Consider the following 27,500-nt stretch of genomic DNA (forward strand, 5'->3'; position numbering starts at 1 on the left):
TCACTTAACGTTCCTCTAATACATATATGTACCCTCTACTTTACCTGAACTGTGCAATGCCTGGTATAATGCCTCTCTGTTCTATGTGTTACATGTACACTACCTCCAACACCAACCACAGAACCCCAGAGGTATTTGTATTGTCAGCGTTTCAGAACTGATCTCATAGTTAGGGTCTTTCAGCTCCAAATCTTCAGTAAAAGAGTGTCTTCAAGGCATGATGATGCAAGGGCAATGCCGGGCCTCTTTTCTACACCAAAGTTAAAAGGGTTATTTCAATTTTCAGAAGCAATTACAATGACTATCTGCCTGTAGTAGTCAACAGAGTCAATCTTTTTAGAAACAACTCCACTGAATCCCCTCAGTGCAGGCCACTGAAAGAACATAAGGTTAAAATTGACAATCCTTCTGCAATTCCACCAGCAAAGATCTGGCATGGAGAGTTACCACTTCTGTTGGAGTGTTGTGGAGTACATAGCTCTGAAGTCGATATGCCAAACATATTGCTTGCATGCACATCAGTTCATTAAAATGTATGGCAGCAGTGATATCATGCATCATTTGTTCACAGCAAAATCACATGCTCGATTCCGTGTAGCACTCTTAACCCCTCAATAGTCCTGTATGAGCTGCTGAGGGCCTGAAGAAGAGCAGATAGTGAACATTACAGTAAACAGATCTAACAGTCTTGTTTTCTTCCTTTTCCTGCCACTTACTTCATTACTCCTCAGACCAGGGTAGCAGTCAGTGCAAGGTTCAGCAGATGTTACCCCTTTTTAGTGCTATTGACAGAATATGGATACTCATTTTCACACATCTTTGTGTTACTTTTTCAAACTTGAAATGATGAACCTAACTCTGGGGGTGCAGGGGTGCGGGGTAAAAAAAAAAGAAAACGGTTACCAGAAAAAACACTCATACCATATGAATATACTCATTATAAGAGTGACCGATAGAAATCTACAGACACAAATGCTAGGTATTAATTTCCTAATTACCTAAAATAAATGTTCTAAAATATAGCAGCAAACTAATAACCAGCAACCAATATAAACATGTGACTCTGGGAAGTAGTTTGCTTAATCTTCCCGACGGCCCCCAGTGCCGAAATGCCTTCGGGTAGCTGTTCGCGCTTTACAAATACAGGATTAAAACACTGTATCATACTCTATAACTGATACAAACATATCTACACAATAGACTAACTCCCACAGTAAATACGTTAAGACCGCATTATGGCTATATGCAGAGAAAGTTAAAAGAGTGAATAGAAGCGCCCAAAGTCCACCATGGGTCTTGCAAGGTTTCTATCTGAGACCGCCCACTATGAGTTAATAAAAATGGAATGTGATTATAGTGATTGCCGGTGGCACAGATTGATTCAATAATTATTTACATCACTCTTGTGCTGCCTCCATGACTCACCCTACAGGTATTGCCCGACAGGTTTGCATGCTTGCTGTGTCCTACCGACACAAGCTACATGAATTTAACTGAACTATGACAATGAGTGTAGGACGAGCCAACTTCACAATTTAAGACATGGCGAAGGGTAGTCTTGCCTACTGCTTTGCCTGGATCACTAGTCTGGCAGCTCAAATGCCATGAGTTTCTAAAGTAGACAGATGTGATGCCCAGAACAGTCTGTAGTTGGACACGTGGGGACGCTGAATGGCTGCACTCTTGTCTTTTCTGTGCCATTGATATGGGCATGATGTGCTAGTGACTGGTCTGGTGCCTGCAGTGCCTGTGGTGTTTCTCCAGCTCCGTCATTGGATATCCCGACATAGAACACCAAAAGGCACCTGTGCAGTCTTCATTCACCATGCCAACTTGGGCACATATGTATCTTTAAAACCGGTGGCAGCATTTTCTTTTGGATATATAGAGTTCATTCCCCTTACCTGAGTATGAAGTGTCCACATGCATTTTTGTAAAATCTCCAACATAAATGCAGATAACCAGCACCAGCATGCATCAACAACAGCAATGCAGGTAATGACTTCACTTCAATCATTTTGGAGAATCTCCTTTTGGAGAATTTCCTTTTCTTCTCATCTGAAACTCTTTAGCAAATAGTTTTCTCAAATGTTACCAGAGAGACACTCTTTTGCTGCTGGTTTTAGATATAATTGTTTTCTATTTGACCCATTTATAATTAATGTGTTTTAAGATTGTTTTTCCTCGCAGATCTATTTTACCACCTTTCCAATAATTACGTGTTCTTTAATTTCTGGCTAATAATGAATAAATGCCACTTTGTTGGGTGAAGACCAGTTGCTATGTTGTATCTGTCTCTGGTTAATCCCTTTGAGCAGACTAAGTGGATTTTTTAATTGTGGGATGGATTTGAGGTAATCATTGGTCAGGTGGAGGCTACTGCTACTGATACTTTTGTGCAGCTGGGCAAAATATGTTTTTTGTAATAAAAATATCTGAAAGTGAAGGTAATAACTTTTGCTCAAATTTGCCTGGGGTCTCAGACAGCTGTTAAACCAAAGTTGTGATGGTGCAGCCATGTGGGAAATCACGGGAGACAGGGGTAATGATAGAGAAGACTGATACATTAGGTATAGCCATACAAGAAAGCATGGTATTAACATAGTGAACCATACCTATCTCAGGCATTGTAGAGAGCTTGGTGGATTTAATCAAGTGAACAATCCATTGTAAAAAGAAAACATCTGTCAAATGTAGGGCTATTGTGTGTCACCTATCATGATTCTCAGATGGTCACAGACATAGGGGTCAATGCCTTTGCTGGGCTTAAATGTAGAATAGAATTCAAAGACAGAGAATGTGATGGTCTTCAATGCACCATTTAACAACATATTTTTGGGGAATCTTACAAGGAATAGGGATTTTGGTAATGGGCTATCACTATCAGTATGAATTAGCCCAGGCCTTTTTTAAATTCCATTCTTATTGCATATATAATAAACAAAGTAGAAGAACACTAAAAGAAATGGAAGAGATGACAACTGATCTAAGGTCATGAATATGACTGCGATATCAAATGAATACAGAAAGGAATATACTGTTCATTTCTCTGATCCTAGAATTATCTCCAGCAGTGTTTATGATATCACTAATTCTATGTTTACAGGAACATTTTTAATTTCCCACCTCAACAACTGCAAGTATTGTTTAATAATGGTTTGTTTTTTACATTTATTATCATACCTCTGTACAATCAGCTTGTCTTATGTGTTCCTCTGTCAAACGGATTCTGTTTCGAGAGAACCTGTGATGAAGCACAACATGTTTTAATGTACTGAATACCAAAAGTTCATTGCCTTTGAAGAAGTAGATACTGGATAAAAGAATATGTCTTTCATACACACAGAAGGAAATAATATTTTAAAATAACATATTTTCTTAGCATTTGTAGATTTCTCAATATGGTAGACTTGGCTAGTAATGTATATGTGCCAATACAATCGTATTTTTTCTCTTTTTGGACTCCTGTGTTATGGTCTATAAATTGATTAATTGTATGCCAAAGAGGCCACATTCACTGTGTGTTCTGTTTAAAATGAATAGTCTTCACTTCCACCGCAGCACCTGCTATTATACTAGCAGAGAAGCTCCAGACTGCCTGTGCAATTAAACGTATACATGTATGATAAAGATAGTAGTATATTTTTTTACTAATTTCTAATATTCACTGAAATATTCAGAAAGCAAACGGACAACACAAAAGTGCACTACCATATGCAAGGAAATAAAGTAAACTCTAGGCTAATAACATTTAGGTGCTGTAGGCCACTAACTTGATTTGCACAGTGTTAACAATAGTTTACCTGAAACAAATAAATGAGTTCGAATATCTCTTTTGATTTTAGACTTGGGGAGGTTGGAAATCGATTTTTGAGAAAGGGAGGAACTACAGAAATACTAACATGTCCTGAAAATGTGTGAGAAAACAATAAGCTTACAGTCGTAGGCCTACTTGAAGGTCCAAGCAGCTTATTACTCAAAAACGTACTGTGGAAATAGGCGAGATGAGGGGGTAGACTTGTTAATGATTGGCTCTGCCTTGCTAGGGTGGAGTCTTTAGTCCTAGCGCGGTTCACTACAGAGCAGGATTGTTCAATGTAGGGCTTTTTCCGATCTAACCCTGTGATTTAGATTCACTTAACTTCATTGTCTGCAAATGTATCTCATATAAATGATCTGAAAATCTGATATATGGTCAGCCTCAAACCTACTAGATGTACACTTCCCTATGGAAGCTTCATAGACGCTCTTTTAACAGAATTCTGTTGAATGGTTTATTTGCTGCTTTCATGAATCCATTAAGAATGTCTTTCTTTTGAACTTCTTTTAAGTTTTGAAGTTGAGGTTTTCAAAGGGTGGACACCTTCCACCATTGATAATTTTCCCTATTACTCTCTATAAGATGTCCTGTGAAAATTGGAGTCTTATGTGAGAAAATATCAGGATTCCCACTACTGACATACCAAGAAATTTCTTTCAGTAGTTCTTTAATGCTATTTATCTGAGCATTTTGGATGTGAAGAGATGAAGCACTGTTATAATCCCACACCACTGCCACCAAATGTTAGACCCGGGATCCCTGGTTGGCTGAGGTAGGTACCTTAGGGCAAATAGGGGCCCTCGTTTCCATTTCAGGGAAAGGAAGGACACCTTCTGAGATAGCCCCCGCTCACCCCCTTGACAGCTTGGCAAGAACAGCCAGGTTTATCTTCAAGGCAAATGTGTAAAGTATTTTCAACCACGCTGACAGCAACCCAATGATGACTCCACAAATGGACTCCACATGAGTTTTATAAAAACAAGTATACATTTTATATAAAAAGATATACGATAAGACCACACAATATAAATTCAACATATGAGTATGTGTAATATTCCTCCTGGCTGTTTGTTAGGCTGTAATGCCAGAAACCGGTCCCCGGAAGCTTGTTTCCTTCCCAGTGTAAGAATTGGCTTTTGTAGTTTGGTTTGCCCTGTTCCCATCATGCACTGGGACAGGAACAGACTAATTTGCATACAGCCAGGTTCTGAAACTGGGATGGTGCAGTGAGCTAAAAAACGGTGTTGGATCTAGCCCTGATCTCTTGACAGGGTGAGAGTATTCTGCTTAATTCAGAGACTCTGTCCCTCACCACCCCTTGTTGTAAATATTTTTGTCCACCCTAAGCGTGGAAGGGTATACTCAGACATGAGTCCCTTGCTCATTGCACCATCAGGATTCAAGCAAGCCGGGCCGAAGACGGCTGTAATGCCAGAAACCGGTCCCCGGAAGCTTGTTTCCTTCCCAGTGTAAGAATTGGCTTTTGTAGTTTGGTTTGCCCTGTTCCCATCATGCACTGGGACAGGAACAGACTAATTTGCATACAGCCAGGTTCTGAAACTGGGATGGTGCAGTGAGCTAAAAAACGGTGTTGGATCTAGCCCTGATCTCTTGACAGGGTGAGAGTATTCTGCTTAATTCAGAGACTCTGTCCCTCACCACCCCTTGTTGTAAATATTTTTGTCCACCCTAAGCGTGGAAGGGTATACTCAGACATGAGTCGCTTGCTCATTGCACCATCAGGATTCAAGCAAGCCGGGCCGAAGACGGCTGTAATGCCAGAAACCGGTCCCCGGAAGCTTGTTTCCTTCCCAGTGTAAGAATTGGCTTTTGTAGTTTGGTTTGTCCTGTTCCCATCATGCACTGGGACAGGAACAGACTAATTTGCATACAGCCAGGTTCTGAAACTGGGATGGTGCAGTGAGCTAAAAAACGGTGTTGGATCTAGCCCTGATCTCTTGACAGGGTGAGAGTATTCTGCTTAATTCAGAGACTCTGTCCCTCACCACCCCTTGTTGTAAATATTTTTGTCCACCCTAAGCGTGGAAGGGTATACTAAGACATGAGTCCCTTGCTCATTGCACCATCAGGATTCAAGCAAACCGGGCCGAAGACGGCTGTAATGCCAGAAACCGGTCCCCGGAAGCTTGTTTCCTTCCCAGTGTAAGAATTGGCTTTTGTAGTTTGGTTTACCCTGTTCCCATCATGCACTGGGACAGGAACAGACTAATTTGCATACAGCCATGTTCTGAAACTGGGATGGTGCAGTGAGCTAAAAAACGGTGTTGGATCTAGCCCTGATCTCTTGACAGGGTGAGAGTATTCTGCTTAATTCAGAGACTCTGTCCCTCACCACCCCTTGTTGTAAATATTTTTGTCCATCCTAAGCGTGGAAGGGAATACTCAGACATGAGTCCCTTGCTCATTGCACCATCAGGATTCAAGCAAGCCGGGCCGAAGACGGCTGTAATGCCAGAAACCGGTCCCCGGAAGCTTGTTTCCTTCCAAGTGTAAGAATTGGCTTTTGTAGTTTGGTTTGCCCTGTTCCCATCATGCACTGGGACAGGAACAGACTAATTTGCATACAGCCAGGTTCTGAAACTGGGATGGTGCAGTGAGCTAAAAAACGGTGTTGGATCTAGCCCTGATCTCTTGACAGGGTGAGAGTATTCTGCTTAATTCAGAGACTCTGTCCCTCACCACCCCTTGTTGTAAATATTTTTGTCCACCCTAAGCGTGGAAGGGTATACTCAGACATGAGTCCCTTGCTCATTGCACCATCAGGATTCAAGCAAGCCGGGCCGAAGACGGCTGTAATGCCAGAAACCGGTCCCCGGAAGCTTGTTTCCTTCCCAGTGTAAGAATTGGCTTTTGTAGTTTGGTTTGCCCTGTTCCCATCATGCACTGGGACAGGAACAGACTAATTTGCATACAGCCAGGTTCTGAAACTGGGATGGTGCAGTGAGCTAAAAAACGGTGTTGGATCTAGCCCTGATCTCTTGACAGGGTGAGAGTATTCTGCTTAATTCAGAGACTCTGTCCCTCACCACCCCTTGTTGTAAATATTTTTGTCCACCCTAAGTGTGGAAGGGTATACTCAGACATGAGTCCCTTGCTCATTGCACCATCAGGATTCAAGCAAGCCGGGCCGAAGACGGCTGTAATGCCAGAAACCGGTCCCCGGAAGCTTGTTTCCTTCCCAGTGTAAGAATTGGCTTTTGTAGTTTGGTTTGCCCTGTTCCCATCACGCACTGGGACAGGAACAGACTAATTTGCATACAGCCAGTTTCTGAAACTGGGATGGTGCAGTGAGCTAAAAAACGGTGTTGGATCTAGCCCTGATCTCTTGACAGGGTGAGAGTATTCTGCTTAATTCAGAGACTCTGTCCCTCACCACCCCTTGTTGTAAATATTTTTGTCCATCCTAAGCGTGGAAGGGAATACTCAGACATGAGTCCCTTGCTCATTGCACCATCAGGATTCAAGCAAGCCGGGCCGAAGACGGCTGTAATGCCAGAAACCGGTCCCCGGAAGCTTGTTTCCTTCCAAGTGTAAGAATTGGCTTTTGTAGTTTGGTTTGCCCTGTTCCCATCATGCACTGGGACAGGAACAGACTAATTTGCATACAGCCAGGTTCTGAAACTGGGATGGTGCAGTGAGCTAAAAAACGGTGTTGGATCTAGCCCTGATCTCTTGACAGGGTGAGAGTATTCTGCTTAATTCAGAGACTCTGTCCCTCACCACCCCTTGTTGTAAATATTTTTGTCCACCCTCAGCGTGGAAGGGTATACTCAGACATGAGTCCCTTGCTCATTGCACCATCAGGATTCAAGCAAGCCGGGCCGAAGACGGCTGTAATGCCAGAAACCGGTCCCCGGAAGCTTGTTTCCTTCCCAGTGTAAGAATTGGCTTTTGTAGTTTGGTTTGCCCTGTTCCCATCATGCACTGGGACAGGAACAGACTAATTTGCATACAGCCAGGTTCTGAAACTGGGATGGTGCAGTGAGCTAAAAAACGGTGTTGGATCTAGCCCTGATCTCTTGACAGGGTGAGAGTATTCTGCTTAATTCAGAGACTCTGTCCCTCACCACCCCTTGTTGTAAATATTTTTGTCCACCCTAAGTGTGGAAGGGTATACTCAGATATGAGTCCCTTGCTCATTGCACCATCAGGATTCAAGCAAGCCGGGCCGAAGACGGCTGTAATGCCAGAAACCGGTCCCCGGAAGCTTGTTTCCTTCCCAGTGTAAGAATTGGCTTTTGTAGTTTGGTTTGCCCTGTTCCCATCACGCACTGGGACAGGAACAGACTAATTTGCATACAGCCAGTTTCTGAAACTGGGATGGTGCAGTGAGCTAAAAAACGGTGTTGGATCTAGCCCTGATCTCTTGACAGGGTGAGAGTATTCTGCTTAATTCAGAGACTCTGTCCCTCACCACCCCTTGTTGTAAATATGTTTGTTAGGCCAGCCATCCCTTGTAAGTTCTAGTGATATTAATGAGCACTTCTAAACATTCCACTGGAGTCCTAATACAATGTTATGCAGTTCATAATTCTAGAATCATGCACCTTGCAATGGAAAAGTAATGCAACGCATAACGCAACACTCAAGCACTGTGCAATGTAAAAATAATGCAACGCACAACGCAACGATCAGGCACTTTGCAATGTAGAAATAATGCAATGCGATACGCAACAACCAGGTACTTCGTTATGCAGAAATAATGCATTGTGTAATACACTAAGCAGGTAGTTTGTTATGCAGGAAGAGTGCAATGCGTAATATGCTAATCAGGTAGTTTGTTATGCAGAAACAATGCAATGTGTAATACGACAATCAGGTACTCCGTTATGCAGAAATAAAGTAATGCGTAATACACTCCAGCACCGATCACAGTGCCTAAGGCAGTCTCTCCGCCACTCATGCCGACTCGCAGTTAGCCTCTGTCAATAGTTGCCCCCAACATGGGTATAGTACAACAAAAAATGCTGCTCTGCTCTCTGGCCCTGGTACTGCCACTCCCTTGGCCAGTAAGAAACTGGCAGTCTGTTTTGCGTTTGTAGCACGGAGTGTTAATTTTCTTAAGGCACTGCCACCTAATAAGCAGAGCAAGCCGTAAATGGGTAGGATCGATTTCTGGTGCTGTAAATCTCTAAATATTTTTCACAAAAGGACAGACTTTCAATATTTTACAAATGTTTGGTTAAGGTAAAACTGCTTTTACCTAGTTTTTAAATTTATATTGGACCCTTGAGTTCCAAAACAAATGGTGGGTCAATGTTCAATCTATCAAGACACTGAAGGTACCATAGCTCATTTAGAGGCTTTAGAACATTTCAATCTAACATTAAACTGTCGAAACTGAACTATGAAGCAGACTTGTGGGATTCCCACACCTGCCTTGACTATCGTAAGTAGTTTGAGTTCTAGAAAATATTTACACAGTCTAACATCTAACCAGAGTAAACTTATAGTTTGTAATGGACATTCACAAGAAAGACTGACCCTTCACCTCTGGACAGCTTAGAGTTTTTAAAATTAGATTAGTAAAATTGACCAGGAAGTCATACTTGAGGTGCCTGAATGTTCTGGCCTCCAGGACTCATATTTTTTGACAGCATTCAGGTTAATTCCTCTAGGCATTTTTATGCCATCTTGTAGCTGACTGTGAGAACGTGATATGTAGGTCCTGGTTAATTTTCTGAATTACATTATTAATGATATGTAATGATATTGAACACAACAGTTTTACAATTTGTTTTAACTCATAGAGCATATAATGTTAACTTTTTTAAATTTTTTATAACGTGTGCATGCAAAACAATTCTCCAGTATTTGTGGTCTAACTTTTTGTTTCTGTCAACTACTGAACTCCATTTGTCCACATTTGTTTTCGTCTTATCTTTTTATTTAAACCTAGTGTGGCCATTTATTATTTGTATTTCTTACTATCGTGTTGCATTCATTATTTTTTGTTAATCGTAACACACAGAGTCACTTTCTCTGATGATTGACAGTCAATTGAGCTGCCTTTGAGCAAAAGTGTGGCTTTTGGCAATGTTCTATTCCCAGTACCCATGACCTTAATGCTTAATTAGGTGCTAATTCTGGTTCTTTTTTCTTAAATTTATGAATTGTTTACGAGCCAGTTTCGCAGCAAAAAAATTAAAACAAATAATAACATTAGGACATTTTCCATTCCTGTACCATGTTTCCTCTGCCCTAAGGCTGTTTTATTTTCCTATACTCTCCTCTATTTCTTAGACGAATTATGACAAAAATGCAAAAGGGTCTAATTTCCATGTAAGTTGAGTTTTTCCTTATAAACAAATACTTTTACAAATATTTTACAAACGTAACTTGTAATCACTCATAGTGGTATAGACATGTCACATGAATTACAGACACAACACTGTTTCACAGTACAAGTGAGAAAAAGCTAAAGAAGGTATCACACAACATTATTGTGTTACTGGTGTGACGCAGTTTCTGATCTGGCTCAAGAAAAGACATACACATGATGATCTTACATTGAAAAAACATGCAAATTACTGGCATAACCTATATAGAAAATATTCAAGTGCGTAGGCTTATGGAAATAAGGAAACCCCTCAAAATATTGGTATGCCAATAATCAGGATTTCCACAAAAATATACTCTCTTATTACACGAACCCCATAGTTATCTTGTGACTGGCATTTCGCTAATAAATTAAAAACCACATTAAATCGCACATTAGCTAGAACACACATTTTATTTGTGAACTCTTGTTAGTCCTGCCAGGCTTGGGGAGGTATTCCCCCAAACATTTTGGCTTCACCCTTCCTGTTTTGCTGAATTAATTTTTGTTGGCATTAGGACTGCTGACCAGTAATAAAGTGCTTGTGCTCTCCTCCTAAAACATGATACAATTGGTTTGCAACTAATTGGCACATTTATGTTACTTATAAGCAACTAGCGTGTGGTAGTACATGGTACCCAGGGCCTGAAATTAAATTCTATTAGTAGGTCTGAACTACATATTGTGCCACCCACCTAAGTAGTAGTTTACAACTTTTCTCAGGTCTGCCACTGCTGCCTGTAGTGCAGTTTTAAACTACCATTTCAAACTGACATAATAAACCTTTTGACAGGCCCAAACCTTCCTTTTTAATCCATATGAGGCACCCCTAAGAATCTGAGTAAAGGCCCATTATACAGGGTGCATTATTTGTAAACAATAGGACATGTGGGTTCAAGTTTTACATGTCCTGGTTTCTCCTTATCATTATTATTATAATTGCATTTATTGAGCGCACAGCTACCCGGAGGTTTCCCGGTGCTAAAGGCAGACAAAAGGTGAGCTAAGTTAAGATGGAATGAGCACGCATTTTAAGAATTAAAAAGCCAGGTTTTAATTCCTTTACGGAATTTCAGGTAACAAATTTCAGATCGTAGTGATTGAGGCATAGAGTTCCATAGGAAGGGTGCAAGTAGCGCAAACGAGCGACCGCCCATTTTGGCTTTGTTGAAACGGGGGGTCTGAAACTTGTTTTGCGTGGAGGATCTCAGAGTGCGGGAAGGAACATAGTACTGTACTAAAGAGGACACGTATTTTGGGGATTTACTAGTTTTGATATGGTGCATTAGGCAGAGAGCTTTAAATTTCACTCGGCTCTCAATGCGCAGCCAGTGCAGCTTGCGCAGATGGGCGGCGGCCGAGGACCTGGCAGGCAAGTTACAGATAAGGCGAACTGCCATGTTCTGAACCACCTGCAATTTCTTTATGACCTCCTTGCAGGCACCCAGGAGCAAAATGTTCCCGTAGTCCATCCGTGAGGTGACAAGGGCCTGGACTACAGTTCTCAGGGTATCAGCTGGAAGCATCCACGTAATTTTTCTCAGCCACCTTACGATGGTGATGCAGGTGGCTGAGACTTTTACAATGTGTTGCTTCATTGACAGCTGGTTATCAAGAAGGACCCCGAGGTTGCGGGCTGTGGCTGAAGGGGTAGGAATAGGGCCCATCTGATGAGGCCAGTGTTGTGAGCCCCAGAGCGATGGATTTGGGCCAAATAGAAGCAGCTCCGTTTTGTCACCGTTAAGTTTTAATTTATGTCTATGCATCCAGTTGGAAATTTGTTCCAAACCAGGCTGCAAGGAAGACGTGGGGGAATTTTTATTTGTGGATAGAGAGTAGACGATTTGTGTATCGTCAGCGTAGGAGTAGATCGTAAGACCTGCTTGCTCCACCAAAAAAGCTAGAGGACTCACATAAAGATTAAAGAAAAGGGGGCTAAGAATAGAACCCTGGGGAACACCATGAGGGGAAGTGAGAGTGGAGGAGACAGAGGTAGAGGAAAAGACTTGAAAAGTGCGGTTAGAAAGAAAACTGGCAATCCAGGCCAGGGCAGGGCCGTCTATACCCACAGATTTGACCGCTCGAGCCTGCCCAGGCGAGGTCGCCCCACCTACGCCGCTCCTGCCTGCTGCTGCCAGCACCCTGCCCTGCTGCCCTGCTGACGGCTGCGCTCTCCTGTTACCTCCGTTTTTGCCGCTGCCTGCCTGCCATCCACTGCGTGCCTGGTTCCCCTGTCGCCTGTTGTCACCCCGTTTCTTTCTGTACCCCTGCTGTGTGCCTGTTGCCTCCCCTGCCCGCCGCCTGTTCACCCTCTCCTTCTGTTACCCTCTCCCCCGCTTCGGCTGCCCTCCCCCTCTGGGGTGCTCTTGCCGTCTTCTTCCCGCCACTGCCCTCTGGTGCCTCCGCCCCCCTCCTGCCCATTGGCCGCCCTGCTCCCGCCACCCAGCTGACCCGCCCTCCTGGCTCCTCACTTATGACGCCCCCTGAGCGACCACGCAGCAGACGCGTGCAGCGGGAGCACCGATTGAGCGCCGAAGGTGCGCCAAAGGTAAGCCCGTCTGCGCCCGTCAGCGCCTGGCCCGCGCCGAGCGCCAGAACCCCTGGCCCCCACCGACGGAAGCCGACCCGACGGACCTACAACGCCACCGAACTCAACGCACTCAACACCGGCCGATCCCCGGCCTGCTACCGAGCCACACCGAGACGCACCCACGGACCCTTCAGCTGCCACTCCTGCAAGTTCACCTGCAACCGGACCCACGCTACACCAGCACCCACCAAGCCGAACTCCAGCAGCACCCACCTGAAGTGCATCCTGCTCAACACCCGCTCCGTCCACAGGCACGCCGTCGAGCTCCGGAACCTGCTCGACACCACAGCCCCCGACGTCGCCTTCCTCACGGAAACCTGGATGAACGCCTCCTCAGCGCCCGCCATCGCCATACCGGACGGCTACAAGATCATCCGGAGGGACCGCGTCAACCAGACAGGAGGAGGCATCGCCATCGTCCACAGGAACACCATCCGCATCACGACCGACACCAACGATACACTTGCACCCGCCGAACACCTGCACTTCCAGATCCACGTCAACCCCAGGACCACCCTCAGAGGCACCCTCATCTACAGACCCCCGGGACCACGTACACACTTCAGCGAAGACATCGCCGACTTCATCAGCCCGCACGCCCTCCCCTCCGCCGACTACATCCTCCTCGGGGACCTCAACTTCCACCTGGAGAACAACAGCGACCGCAACACCACCACCCTGCTGGACAATCTCGCCAACCTCGGACTCAAGCAACTGGTGACCACCCCCAACCACTACGCCGGACACACACTCGACCCGGTCTTCTCTTCCAGCAAGGACATCGCCTTCAGCCACGCCACGGGACTCCACTGGACGGACCACAGCTGCGTCCACTTCAGCTTCAGAAGGACCACGCTCCACCACCACCAGCAACAGGTTCCCCGCAGAAACTGGAACAAGATCACTGCAGACCAGCTCGCTACTTCCCTGAGCAAGTACCCTCCCACCAGCACAACGAACCCCAGCCAAGCGGCCACGAACCTCACAAAATGGATCAGCGACTGCGCAGACGACCTCGCCCCGCTGAAAACCCCGCCGAGCAGACCCAGCAGCAAGAAAGCACCTTGGTTTAACAACGAACTCAAGAGCTCCAAGAAGAACTGCAGAGCACTCGAGAAAACCTGGCGCAGAGACCCAAAACTGGACAACATGACTGCCCTCAAGCTCGCCACCCGAAAACACCACCAACTGATCCACGCCACCAAGAAAACCGCATTCAAGGAACGACTGGACAACAACGCACACAACAGCAAAGAACTCTTCAACATCGTGAAAGAGCTCTCCAACCCCAACACCGGAAACAACGACATCACCCCTTCGCAAGACCTCTGCAACTCCCTCGCCTCCTACTTCCACAACAAGATCGCAGACATACACAACAGCTTCAGCACTCAACCGACGCACGCCACGACCGAACCACCGCCCCAACAACCACCCTCCGCGCCTGGACCCCGATCAGCACCGAAGACACCGTCAACACGATGAACTCCATCCACTCCGGATCTCTGACAGACCCCTGCCCTCACCACGTCTTCAACAAGGCCGACGCTGTCATCGCACCCCACCTGCAGGACATCATCAACACCTCCTTCGACACCGCTACCTTCCCGGAGAGCTGGAAGCATGCCGAACTCAGCGCCCTACTTAAGAAGCCATCAGCCGACCCCACCGACCTCAAGAACTACCGCCCCATCTCGCTGCTCCCGTTTCCGGCAAAAGTCCTCGAGAAGACCGTCAACAAGCAACTGGCCGCCTTCCTCGAGACGAACGGCTCCCTCGACCCCTTGCAGTCTGGCTTCCGGGCCAACCACAGCACCGAGACCGCCCTGATCGCAGCTACCGATGACATCCGAGCCCTGCTCGACAACGGAGAAACGGAGGCCATCATCCTCCTGGACCTCTCCGCGGCCTTCGACACTGTCAGCCACCGTACCCTAGTACAGCGCCTCAGCAACGTCGGAATCCAGGAGAAGGCACTGAAGTGGATCATCTCCTACCTCGCCGGAAGGACACAGAGAGTCCGCCTCCCCCCGTTCAGATCGGAGGCCACCAAAGTCATCTGCGGCGTTCTTCGTTCAGCCCAACACTCTTCAACGTCTACATGAGCCCCCTCGCAGCCATCGCACGCCAGCACAACCTCAACATCATCTCCTACGCCGACGACACCCAGCTGATCCTCTCCCTCACCAACGACCCCGCCACCGCCAGAGCCAACCTACACGAAGGGATGACAGACGTTGCCAAGTGGATGATGAACAGCCGCCTGAAACTGAACTCGGACAAGACGGAAGTCCTCATCCTGGGATCTTCACCCTCCGCCTGGGACGACTCCTGGTGGCCCCCCGCCCTGGGCAACGCACCCAAACCCACAGACCACGCACGCAACCTGGGCTTCATCCTGGACTCCTCCCTCTCCATGACCAGACAAGTCAACGCCGTCTCCTCGTCGTGCTTCAACATCCTGCGCATGCTATGCAAGATCTTCCGATGGATCCCCACCGAGACCAGGAAGACGGTCACCCAGGCCCTCGTCACCAGCCGTCTGGACTACGGCAACTCCCTCTACGCCGGAACCACCGCCAAACTCCAGAAGAGACTCCAGCGGATCCAGAACACCTCAGCACGACTCATCCTGGACATCCCCCGCCGCAGCCACATCTCCGGACACCTGAGAGACCTGCACTGGCTCCCGGTCAACAAGAGAATCACCTTCCGGCTCCTCACCCACGCACACAAAGCCCTACACAACCAAGGCCCAGGATACTTCAACAGCCGCCTCAACTTCTACGCTCCCAAACGCCAGCTTCGATCGACCAGCCACGCCCTCGCCGCCTTCCCCCGCATCCGAAGAGCCACCACAGGAGGAAGAGCCTTCTCCTACCTGGCCGCCAAGACTTTGAACTCCCTTCCGCCCCACCTCCGCCTGACCCAAGACCACCTCGCCTTCAGGAAGCAGCTCAAGACCTGGCTGTTCGAGCAGTAGCGGACCCCCTCCCCCCAGCGCCTTGAGACCCTCCGGGTGAGTAGTGCGCTATACAAATGCTTTGATTAATTCATTGATTGATTGATTGATTTCAAAGTGGACAACAAGATGGAATGGGAGACGGTGTCAAATGCGGCACTCAAATCTAACAGAATGAGTGCCACTGTCTCCCCGTTGTCCACTTAATTCGTTTTTCACAACCATAAGGCCTAACTCTCTCACTGGATAACATTGGGTTGCCTTGTTATATTTAATTAGTGCTAGCTTTTGATTCGGGAACAGGTTGAAACCTCATATTTAGATTCAAATGAATGAGTCGGATTTTAAGTAAAAAGTCTGAAAATGCCACTTTTATAAAGTTGCCGTTTCTTATCCTTACAATATTTGCCTTCTGACAGTGTTCTTTCACCTTCTGCCAGTGTTCTGGCCACATGACTGTACTGGGCTCTGCTGCTGGTCTGTGTGTATTCCTTAGGTAGTGGCACAAAAGGGATTATGGGTGGACAGGATTGGCCACCCTGCCAGGATGGCTAGGGCAGAGCTGTGCCCCGCCGACTTGCACTTCAAAGGAGGATCCATCCAGCACCCACAAAGGAGCCTGACATGAGCATTTAGCCACCCCAGACTTCTTTGAGTCTCCACAAGGAAAGGGGAAGACCTTCCAGAACCAGATGTGGAGATAGTATAAGGAAGCCCCCCTTTTCAAAGGCTGGCACCAGGTATTAATATAGGACCTTCAGAATATCTTTTCAGTACACTCTTGGTCCTGTGGAAGATTTCAGAAGGACCTCCTTGACCCCCAGAAGACTGCTATCAGAGGATTGCCCTGCTTCTTGCAGGCCAGGCTTAATGCTCGAAGGAGAACTGGCCCATCTCCTTGAACCCACAGCCACCAGATGTGACCCCAAGTGCTAGATGGCTAGACTGCTGTGTGAGCTAAAGGGACATAAAACTCTCCTGATGCCTTGAACCCTACACCTGGCCTCTGAGTCCTAATGCCCCCAAGTGGTTCCCACCAGGTCCTGAATGTTTGGAAATGGTGTTAGTGGTTCTGCTCCAGCCTAACCCTAAAACATGGGAACTAGAAAGATTTTCACCAAAACGTGCCGTGCAAACTGACAGAAGACCGGGACCTACCTGTCAGATGATTTGCACAAGGTACATTACCGGCTGGCCTGACTTCACTGCAGCTCTGCTACGTCTTCTCTATAGCAGCAAATACTGTTCAGTGCAGGTTTCTAACCTCATCCACCCTTTTTCGGCTAAAGCTTGCAGCTTCATCCCACTGGGGATTTTCCACTTCCACAAAAGTGACTAAGCCAAAAGGTAAAAATCGTCACTGTAACATTGTCCAGCAACTCCCCAATGATCACAACTCCTCCTCAGACACCGCCTGCTGCTGTGGCCCTCTGAACTTTACCTTCTCAGGAACTTTTCTTCAGGATTTTTTATACTTCTGAAGCTAAGCCGAGATCAGTCCAATTCAATCAGTCCAATTCACCCGCTGTATCCGAGCCCCCTTCATGGTCGATGCTAATATTTGACTTTCCCCTGTCTCACGTGACCAGATAAGTATGGTTGGAGATTTGGGGCCCGATGTAGGAGCCCTAATACCGGTCGGAAACGGCCGAATTCGGCCGTTTCCGACCGGTATTACGGTTTTCTTATGTAGGGGGCTACAGAAGTACAGATTCGGTAATTTTACCAATTCTGTACATTTACCGATTCGGTAAAATACCGAATCGGTAAATGTACAGAATCGGTAAATAGAGATGTAGGTGGCACTCTGAAGAGTGCCACAGGCCTTCAAGAGTCGGTATTTTACCACCCAATCCAATTGGGTGGTAAAATACCGAATCCATCTGTGCATGCACACCTGTGCCATGTGACACACAGACATGCCCTTAGGTCATGTCTGTGTGCCACATGGCACACAAGCCTGTAATTGGGGTGCTAGAGAGTGTCAAAGTGACACCCCCTGCACCCTTGCAAGAATAGGTAATTACCGAATCGGTAAATACCGATTCGGTATTCCACATTGATTCCTATGGGCTTCAAGGCCCATAGGAATCAATGGGGGATACCGATTCGGTATTTACAGAATCGGTAAATACAGAATCTTACAGATTCGGTATTTGCCGAATCAGAATTACCTACATTTCCCCCCCTCTAATTTACCACTTCTTAAATACCGAATCGGTGTGATTCGGTATTTTAGAAGTGATAAATTAGATTTACCTACATCGGGCCCTTGATCTTTAGGCACTGTTTTGCAATAAGAATTTTAACAAATCATAACTTGGGTTCTATTGCAAAGATTTCATTTGCTCTTGGTGTCAGTTTATTTATTACATTTTATTCTATTTTTCTAAATTGGCTTGAGATTTTTCAGTGTTTTTCAGTGTTGTGGTTTCACTTTATTACTGTTTGTGTGCTGCAAAAATATTTTGCACATGGCCTCTAATTTAGGCTTCACAGCGTTGTGCCAAGCTACCAGAGGGTTCAGCATAGTTTATTTTAATGACTTTTGTGATTCACCCTGGCAAGGATTGTGGTTGTTGCATGGGTGAGGTTACAGCTTCCCTAAAGCCAATGGCCTAATTTCTTACAACTCTACAATGCATGGTGGCAAAAAATAACATTCTTGGCCAATCAAACTTAGGTAGTTTAGAATTACGGTTCAATATCATTTGTGACCAAACTAATAAAATATACTAAAGATTAGCTAGTCACAGTCAACAGGGCAGATTTTGGATTTACGCTACCCCCCCCCCCAAAAGAAAACAAAGTAAAACATTCAATCTTTATACCAAGTTTAGTGTACATCTGTTCTACAGTTTTTAGTCTAAGAGAGAACAAAAGATGCTATTGGAGTGAAAATGAGAAACTGAACTTTTTGATCCATTCAAAACATGTATTGACCCATTCATACTTCTCCACCAAAGTTGAAAATTGACATACAACCTGTGTCAAATTATCAATATGGCTGACACATTTGATATGGATTTGGTGAATATTTAGCAAGTCAAACACCACATTACCTATTGATTAAGCATCTGAATATTCTGACATCAGTACAATATTGCATCACACTATCCATTATACTGGAACCATGATTTCAGTTGGTGTCTTATTCCTGACATGCTTGTCTGCAGCCAGTGCAAACTACCCCCGCCTTCTCTTCCATGTTCTTCATGCTACCTTATTCATTCTGATCCTTTCCTCCACTTTGCTTGTCCTGTTTGACTGCCCTTTCCATTTCTGCTACTTAAAGCATTACACATTGAAGTAGACCCCATCTGATGCACAGACTGCTGTCTGTACCAACCACAAATAACAGATGGTTGTTTGAAGGAGGACCAAATTAAAAGACTAACAAGCCACCATCAACAGTAGAGCACAAATATCCCATGATCTAATGACCCATATTCAAGTAACCAAGACAATCACATACCACCCTCTGGCCCCCCACATCTGTTCCTTTTGCTATCTCATACATCTCTTTTCTCCAAGTTGTCCAGAAACAGTACCAAGTGGCTAAATGGCTATGCCTACTGATGCCTCTTTCAAAGGTGATACAAATAGTATTAGTTCCAGGCCACCAATAATGAAAGCAGAACATTGACTCACATAACCTACTGACCTCTTGTAATCCGTCTTAGTTTCCTTCGTTCTTATAGATATAAAGGTAACTGCTCTAGGTGACCAATGCAAAGTGCAAATGTAGACTGAGATGTTGCCTCTCTGGACCTATAAGCAACTTCAGAGCTAGAAACCATGCATCCCAGTGTTGTGTAGTTTCTACAAATCTATTTAGGATCGGCACGTTTAGACAACATAAACTAAGGGATTGGTGTCCAGACTGATTCCAGACACCCCCACAGGATTTGTTAGCCTTTATACCTGCTAGCTCACAGTGCCACTATAAGCTCCACAATCTTACCAAGGAGTGAATAGTTTCTGACAACTATCGAACATGACAACCCTGTCTACTGTGTGCTGGAGTGTCTGCATGGAGGGACTTCAGTGTCTCGGGTCAGCACGGACGTTTCTCATACATCGCAGGTCAAAAACATAAATACAACTATGAAAAAGGTTAACATGAGTAATACCTCATTTACATGTAAGCTACAGGTTATGTTGTTAACAAGATGTAGCATAAGCTAAAGTTCATGGACAAAGCACAGTAACCAACTGAGTCTGAGTGAAGGTGTGTGTGGTCCATTCCCTAGAGTGCCCAAGTGCCACACCAATCATAGACACATGCAGGCCCAAAGTTATGTTGACTCAAATAAAGGGAACAGTAAGCTTGACAAAAATTAAACATAATAAATCACCAAGGTCTGTGTGGGCAAGACCTGTACCTTGGTGTTTCTCACTAGAACACTCACCATATATCGGTACATCTCACAAGTGAAATCTGTCCTCTTAACAAGCATAGATTGATGCTGGTAAACACTGCACATTATCAGTGGTAGAAGCACACAGCCTAGGCATTTCAACTGTAGTACAAAGTTTACAAGCATCAATGAAAACACATTACAATAGTATGCCTCGGTGTGTGGAGAATCACCCCTCAAGACGACATTCAAGAACATCTTTAGGAGAAAAAAATTGTTTTAAGACACAATAATGCTACATGATGTTCAGCACAGCCACTGAAAGAGTGTAAACATTTAAAAGCCTGTGAGGCTCCCTGGAAAGAAACTAAAGATAGGGAATTTAAGGATGATTGACCGTTAATAATGGGTGTAAGAAAAAAACTTTAAAAAAATAGCAAATTCCAAATTTAAACGTACCTTACTCTCTTTCCACCAGCTGTGCAATGATCTGCTGATCCTTGCTAGTGACCGGAACATGGGCACGAAATTACGTTTGATAAGAGGGACATATATACAATTATATCCCTTCTTTAACATAGACATAGAGCTGATGGGTTCTACACAGCCACAGTTGGATGACATTCTGTATAAAGCAAGTGGATGCAATAGTCTCTTCAAGCTTCTGGATGTGTTGTAGACTAATATTCTGTTATTAGAAGACAGCTTAAGGTGGTGAAGTATGGAGGAATGGAATGTTTATAGAGGAATGGAATATCTATGTGGTATCTTGCATGGATTTCACATTGATTATTATTTGACAGTTATGTATAAGGAATGTTTTAATAAAATAATTTTAGTAATGATATTGCTGTTAAGCTTTCACATACGTTTTGAATCTTGGCAAACTCACAGTGTACGGGGCCCAATGTCTGATCCTCAACTACACGTAAGATTGGTTACCATATGTATAGTTCTCTTCGTAATATATTGTTTGTGCTGTTATTAGCTGTAAATATTTTTAAATGAAATAAAATATGTTAACTTGTGAGTGACATTTTTGTCCAGTTGGACCCCATGTATCAATTAGTTTTGAGCCATGGTACTTCATAAAGCTCTAGATATGCATAAAAGAAGCACACTGAGTCTTTATAGTGGCAGTGCGCCTATTTCAATGCTCAAAGTGAATAGTACAATCAGTTTTGCATAACGTGTTCAGAAGCTGATCTATCTAAGGTGTGCTTGAGCTTTAGGACTCAGGACTTTAGGACTTTAGGATCGTATCAATGTATACATTACAAATTTGTTTGACATATTAGTAGTTGTAAGCCACTCCTATCAGATGCATGGTGTGAAAGAGATTGATGTAATGGCTGGACTAGATAATAAGTTTTGATGCTGCCCCTCTTATTTTCAATCTAATTAATTTCCATTCCTTGAAACAATAATATGCAAGACCTATAATCAATTCTGATGACATATTTTAATGGCTTGGTCACTGGCTCAGGTAAAAGGATGTGCTAGACAATATGAAGTTCATTCTATCTTAAACTTCAATAGTTATAACATGTTGGGTGATGGTTCCACATAGCCAAGGAGCTGTGCAATCAAGAAAGGCTTAGATCTCAGCTGTGTTTTGGTGGACGATCTGTCAGTATCATATCACTTTATTATTTTAGACAATACCAACGTGAATATCATTGTTTACAAATCTGAAACTGGATCTCATTTGGGGAAACCGGAAATGTAAAATATAAAGATCAAATTGGTTCCTATTCTTTTTGCTTTCTGTTGGTCTTTCCGAAAGATCAAAAAGCCTACTAGCAGGGGGCAGTAGAGAACAGAGGGACATATGTATCAAAAAAGAGTTTTGCGATTCTCAAATTGCGATTTTTAGAGAATCGCAAAATGCAATGTATGTAGGATTTGCTAAACATTTTGCGAATCCTACATATTCCTTACTTGCGACTCACAAATGGAGATTCACAAATAAGGAATACCTTCCCATTCATTCCTACAGGCTAGGAGGCCCATAGGAATGAATCGGAAGACATTCTCAATTTGCGATTAGCAATTAGGATATCGCAAATTGAGAATGCAATTTCAAGGTTGCAAGGGTGCCAAAAGGACATGTATGTGCACCACATGGCACTTCGAAAAAAGGCACAAAAGTGCATTTTTCAAAGAAATTGCAAATTACCACCAACTTGAAGTTGGTGGTAATTTGCGATTCCTTAATGCCAAATCGTAATTTTTCCATGATTCCTACATTGCATTTAAGGAATCGCAATACGCGATTCCTTAAATGCATTCGCAAAATAGGGAATCGTAAATTTTGCGATTATTTATAGAGTGTTGTTTTCTTTCATACATTGCACACAGCTAAATTGCAATCGTAAACGCTGAAATTCTGCGAATGTCATCATTTGCGATCGCAATTTAGCTTGATACATATGCCCCAGAGTTATGTGTAGGGTTAGTAAAGATTAAAATATCCACACAATATTTCAACTGTAAAGGGTGATGACGTCTTAAATTATTATACAGTGTTTTATTGGCATCGGGGATATTTAAAATGGCATAACTAACCATTGATATGAGGCGCAGTGGTCTTGAGGAATTGTCTGTATTTTGAAGGATTTAAAATATTATTTTACGCATCATGTCACTGTTATTACCTTTTTATAATCCATAACTTTCCAATATGTTTCTTTCGCATTAGTCTCTCCTATTTTTGTTAGATACAACCTAAATACGTTGTCTGCATTTCATAACGTTGAATTTCTGCAGATCAAACTTAGCCATGATTACCAAGTGTAGCCATTAAAGCAATTTATTTGATTTAGCTACCTTTCGTATCTCAGAAAAGCGTTGTTTAGATCATCATTCACTTGGATGAGCTCAGCTGTCACGTCATCGTTCTGTACGGCCACCAGCAGCTCCATAACCCTCTCCTGCATACTGCGACATGTTATGTTCAATTTCTATAGGAAGAGATATAAAAAGAGTTATATGATTTTTAAATCATCATACTGTAGATGGTCACAACTTAGAGAGTGCAGTACTTCAAGTTCAACAGTCAAAGAGTTTCTTGGGAGGTTACAGCAGTCATTTGCCCATTATTGGGGCTGCATACCACTGCACGGGTGCTGCCCTCTATCATTCTGTCCTTCAGTCCTATTTCATCCCTATTGCCATGCACAGTGCTCCATGGATCTCCAAATAGATGTGCACAGTGATATAATTTCAATGCGTACGCTGAACTTTGGTATTTACCTAATGTAAGCAACGTTCAGCTTTCATGCATTGATGGATTTATTCTTAGTTGTTGCATGTCTTGTGTGAATAGTTATTCAATTTGGTTTTGGTTTTTCTTTTGCATTTGTAATGAAAACCAAACTACATGATGGAGAATGCAATGATAAAAACAATGACTGGCAAGGGTATTTTCCTAACATGGTCAACCAGTTTTACTTAGCTGTATGAGTCAGCTGTTCAGTGGGGGATGCACTGAAAGGACAGTATGAATTTGGACATTCTCATTCAGTGGCAGCTGATACCTGGAAACAGCAGTGGGGCGGGGCGGGGTGGGTGAAAGGGCAAGTGTATGGTTTTGGGGGGACGGGTTAAAAAAAACACTTACCTTCAGGCTGGCCGCCACCTCTCCTACGTCCTCTTCCTGGCTTCTGGGGGAAACAGGAAGCACCAGGGCTTCCAAGCTCTCTGCAGCCAAACACAATGCCGCAATGCAGCGTTGTGATTGGTCTGAGTGCCGTGACAGGGCATTCAGCCAGGGGTTGGAGGGATGGGCATGTTCTCCATGCAGGCTTTAATGCAGCCTGCATGGAGAACACGTTATGTGCCGGCCCGCCCAGAAAAATTATTGATGGGAGCTGATCTTATCATTGCTCAAATTTATGAGCTCATTAACATCTCCTTCCAGAAGGGAGAAGTCCTCATTAGCAGGAAACAAGCAATAGTACGTCCACTGAAAAAAAAATCATCACTAGACATAGCAGTCTTAGAAAATCTGCACCCAATTTCGCTGCTGCCATTTGTCGCAAAGATTGCAGAACAAGTAGCTAACAAACAGCTAACCAATTATATCCAGGAAAATGATCTACTACACCCCTCCCAATCTGGCTTCAGAACAGCCCACTCGACAGAATCAGCTCTGCTCCTGGCACAATGAGATGTTGTGCGGATGAGGGGCAGACAACAGCTATGATCTTACTGGACCTAAGTGCGGCGTTCGATACCGTATCACATGGGCTACTTCTGCAACGACTAGAGGAATGTGTGGTAAATAAATAAATAATACCCTATTTTTGAATGAATAAATGAATAACAGGTAGCTCAATAAATAAGAGTCAAGATTCGAGGTAGTAGGAGTTTTGCAGGTTTAATACAGCATAAGGACAGGAACAGGACGACCTGCACGGGAATAGGATGGCAGCTGCCGGGGACAGGATCGGGAATGACGGCGTCTAACTTTTAATAACAGTACATGAGCATATATACATAACGCAAACACATAGCATTACATTGCAATAGGCGTAGCGGTGGGTGGAGCAATAGGCGTGACGCGTAGCAGTCGCGAAAGATAAGGGTGAAAAGAGGTGTAACAGGGCGTATACATAGACATGTGATGCAAACGTAACAGAATATGTCATGAATGGGGCGGAAACCATGGAGGGGGCTACCTGAGGAGCCGGGACCTCTAACCTGATGGTGCGCGCAAACTGGCAATGACGTATCACTAGGAGAAGCTGGGGGCTTCGAACTCTGTGCTAGGAGCAGAGACTGAAGTCTGGAGAGTCAGGGCGACATGTACCTAAACAGTATCTAGTATCTGATGTTTAGGGAACATGTTGATATAAACTAGAAGTCAGGAGGGGAAAGGCTAACAGACACTAAGACTGGACCATGCATTATTCTACATGTAGTGCGTGATGAAGAATATTAAATGACCATTAAATGCAGTATTTCTCTTACATGGAGACGTAAAAGCTAGACAATGACGGAAACTATTGATGCGATTCAGTAGCTTAGGAATGCAGGGAAGGAGGGCTGAACTGATAACTGGAATCATAACATACTCTTGGCAGACTCAGAGGCAGGGCCGAGCTGAACCGGCCACTGCGAGGCAGGAAGTAAGTGAAGGGTCGAAGATACAGGTGGGGGCCGTGTCGCTCCTCAGCGAGGGCTTCAGGAGACAGGAGCTGAATCTGGTGTCCGGGCCCTTTTGAGGCCTAGAAACGGGGACTTTACAATGGAATAACGTGCACACTGAGAAACGTGGCAACGTAGCTTTACATAGGCCTGATATTCGTAGTATTCACGAGAACTGGAAACTGGCATACTAGAGATGGACACAACTGTAATTGCGTCTTTAATCGAACATGGGGAATAACATATGCATATTAATCATGCACATATAACATATGATGGAGGACGCGTAGGGACACAGAACATGGCAAAATTTACTTTTCCACATTCCCTCCTTGTCACTACGTTTCCTTCAGGAAACATCAATATTCATGATACCATCTATCATTTCATACAGTATCATTTGCTCGTCTCGAATTCTTTTTGAACGGGATTTAGAACGGGGCTTGGGACTGGGAATACAAGAGGTAGCACAAATGCCGCAAATCGCAGGGCCACATTGTATACAGAGGCAGCAGCTAAATATAATCGCTACTGCAATACCTAGAAAGGACAAGACTTTCCATCCCCAGGCGGAAATTATATTCCAGAACCAACCGGACCATGTCCAGGTGCCTGGATCTTGGTGTAACAGATGGGCAATTTTATGGAGTCTGGTTATAGCTGAATAAACAGACGGCGCGTTATTTGGAATGAAAATGCAGCAACTAGATCCGATGACTCTACAGGCCCCGCCCCTATCGGCCAATATGACGTCAAGGACGAGACGATTTTGCAAAACTACAAATCTCATAGCAGATTGCTCTTCGGTTAAGTTACCTAGAGCAGAGGCAGTCTCATTTACTACAGCTTCAAGGGTTCTGGTTAACCTGCGGATTAGTTTACTATTCTGGATAGGTCCTATAAAGAAAAAGAAACCTCTATTGAAATCTGTATACTGTTCTAGAGCAGTTTCAGTATAATCGACAATTGGGGACTCGATCTCCCTTCTATGTCTAATGTGTACTAGATGTGTGTTTCTATGATAATCAGATGGGGCTAGGAAAACTGGTGGCAGTAGGAAGGCAATGTAACAGGTTCCCTCCCAATCGAGGGGCAGACGAACATATGCAGTTTGACCACAAATAAAATAAGAATGACGTGAAGCTTTGAAGATAGATTTCCCACTGTCACTATACTTGACAATAGTAGTACAATCACTATGTCCTACGTGTACGGAACCATTATTTCGGACACATAATTCGCCTTTGACTGGTAGTACTGAAATTGCAGGTAAATCTGGAGTGGAATCAGACTGAACATTCAGGACCATGAAATTCGAAGAATAATTACCTAAATTGTAAACTTCATTCTCTAGATCTAACCCGGTTCTGTGGGGAAGACCTTGCTTGTCTGGAAAACATGTATTGTTAAGAAAAGACATATCTGTTGAGGATGACGTTAACGTGGACCATGCTCCACACGAACCATTATGTGAAAAAGGATAAGGAAAGAGTGGCAGAACTCCCTTCGGTGTCTGAAAAGGGGGGAGTCGACCACACACCCAACAATTAGTGGCATTGCTGGTTTGGTGTGAGTAATGTAGCATGCGGATAAAAGAATTATTTCGCATAGCGAGGCGGTAAGAGAGTTCATGAGGAGGCAGATCACTAAACGTGTGTTCTACTGTAGCATTAGAAGACGTACTTACATGAGAAACTGGGAAACACAGGTAAAATGCATAACTGGTGCAGGAAATCATAATGCTGAGAAATAATATGAAACATAGAAAAATGATACATCGGATTGAGTTTTGACTAACTCTCTCACTATGGGGGTCTATTTTATACATGTCAGAAACAGTCTAACCGTTTCACCTAGGGGAGGACTTAGACAATCAAACTGGCTGACTTATTTTACTAGACCGGAGTTTCAACTTATACTCCTGCTGCGGAGTTTTCTCTAACAGGGGAGGGTTTGTAACAATGTCTTTTGCGGGACAGTCCTTGAGAACAATATTTTGGCAATCCTTCAAATCCTGGGAAATGTTCTTTGAGACGGGTTTCAGTCCATAAAACTTCTTCACGTGCGAAAGGTGCACCCAGCCTTTGCGACCCTCCAACTTCACGGCCGTACGGGTGGCGAGGAGGACCTGTCGGGGCTCCTTCCAGCGTGGCTCCAGCGGACTTGAGCGGTCAAAATTCCGGACAAGGACCATGGATCCTGGAACGATTTCATGCGGTGCCACCTCGGTATTGTCTGGAAATGCGGCGGCAACCTGTGAACGACAAGAGTTGAGG

At 44.4% G+C, this 27,500-nt stretch overlaps 1 protein-coding gene across 2 annotated transcripts in view; it reads right to left on the bottom strand.

Annotated features, from left to right (window-relative positions):
- The window catches only part of TOM1L1 (target of myb1 like 1 membrane trafficking protein), a 653,197-nt gene that overhangs the window by 362,112 nt on the left and 263,585 nt on the right, over positions 1 to 27,500 (bottom strand). For both annotated transcript variants that reach the window (XM_078654420.1, XM_078654421.1), the window contains 2 exons: positions 22,903 to 23,036; positions 3,184 to 3,244 (listed from right to left, as the gene is read on the bottom strand). In XM_078654420.1, coding sequence (XP_078510546.1) covers positions 3,184 to 3,244; positions 22,903 to 23,036 — 195 coding nt within the window. The remainder of the gene's footprint in view (positions 1 to 3,183; positions 3,245 to 22,902; positions 23,037 to 27,500) is intronic.

This window comes from Lissotriton helveticus, chromosome 7 (assembly GCF_964261635.1).
Source record: "Lissotriton helveticus chromosome 7, aLisHel1.1, whole genome shotgun sequence".
Classification (NCBI taxonomy): domain Eukaryota; kingdom Metazoa; phylum Chordata; class Amphibia; order Caudata; family Salamandridae; genus Lissotriton; species Lissotriton helveticus.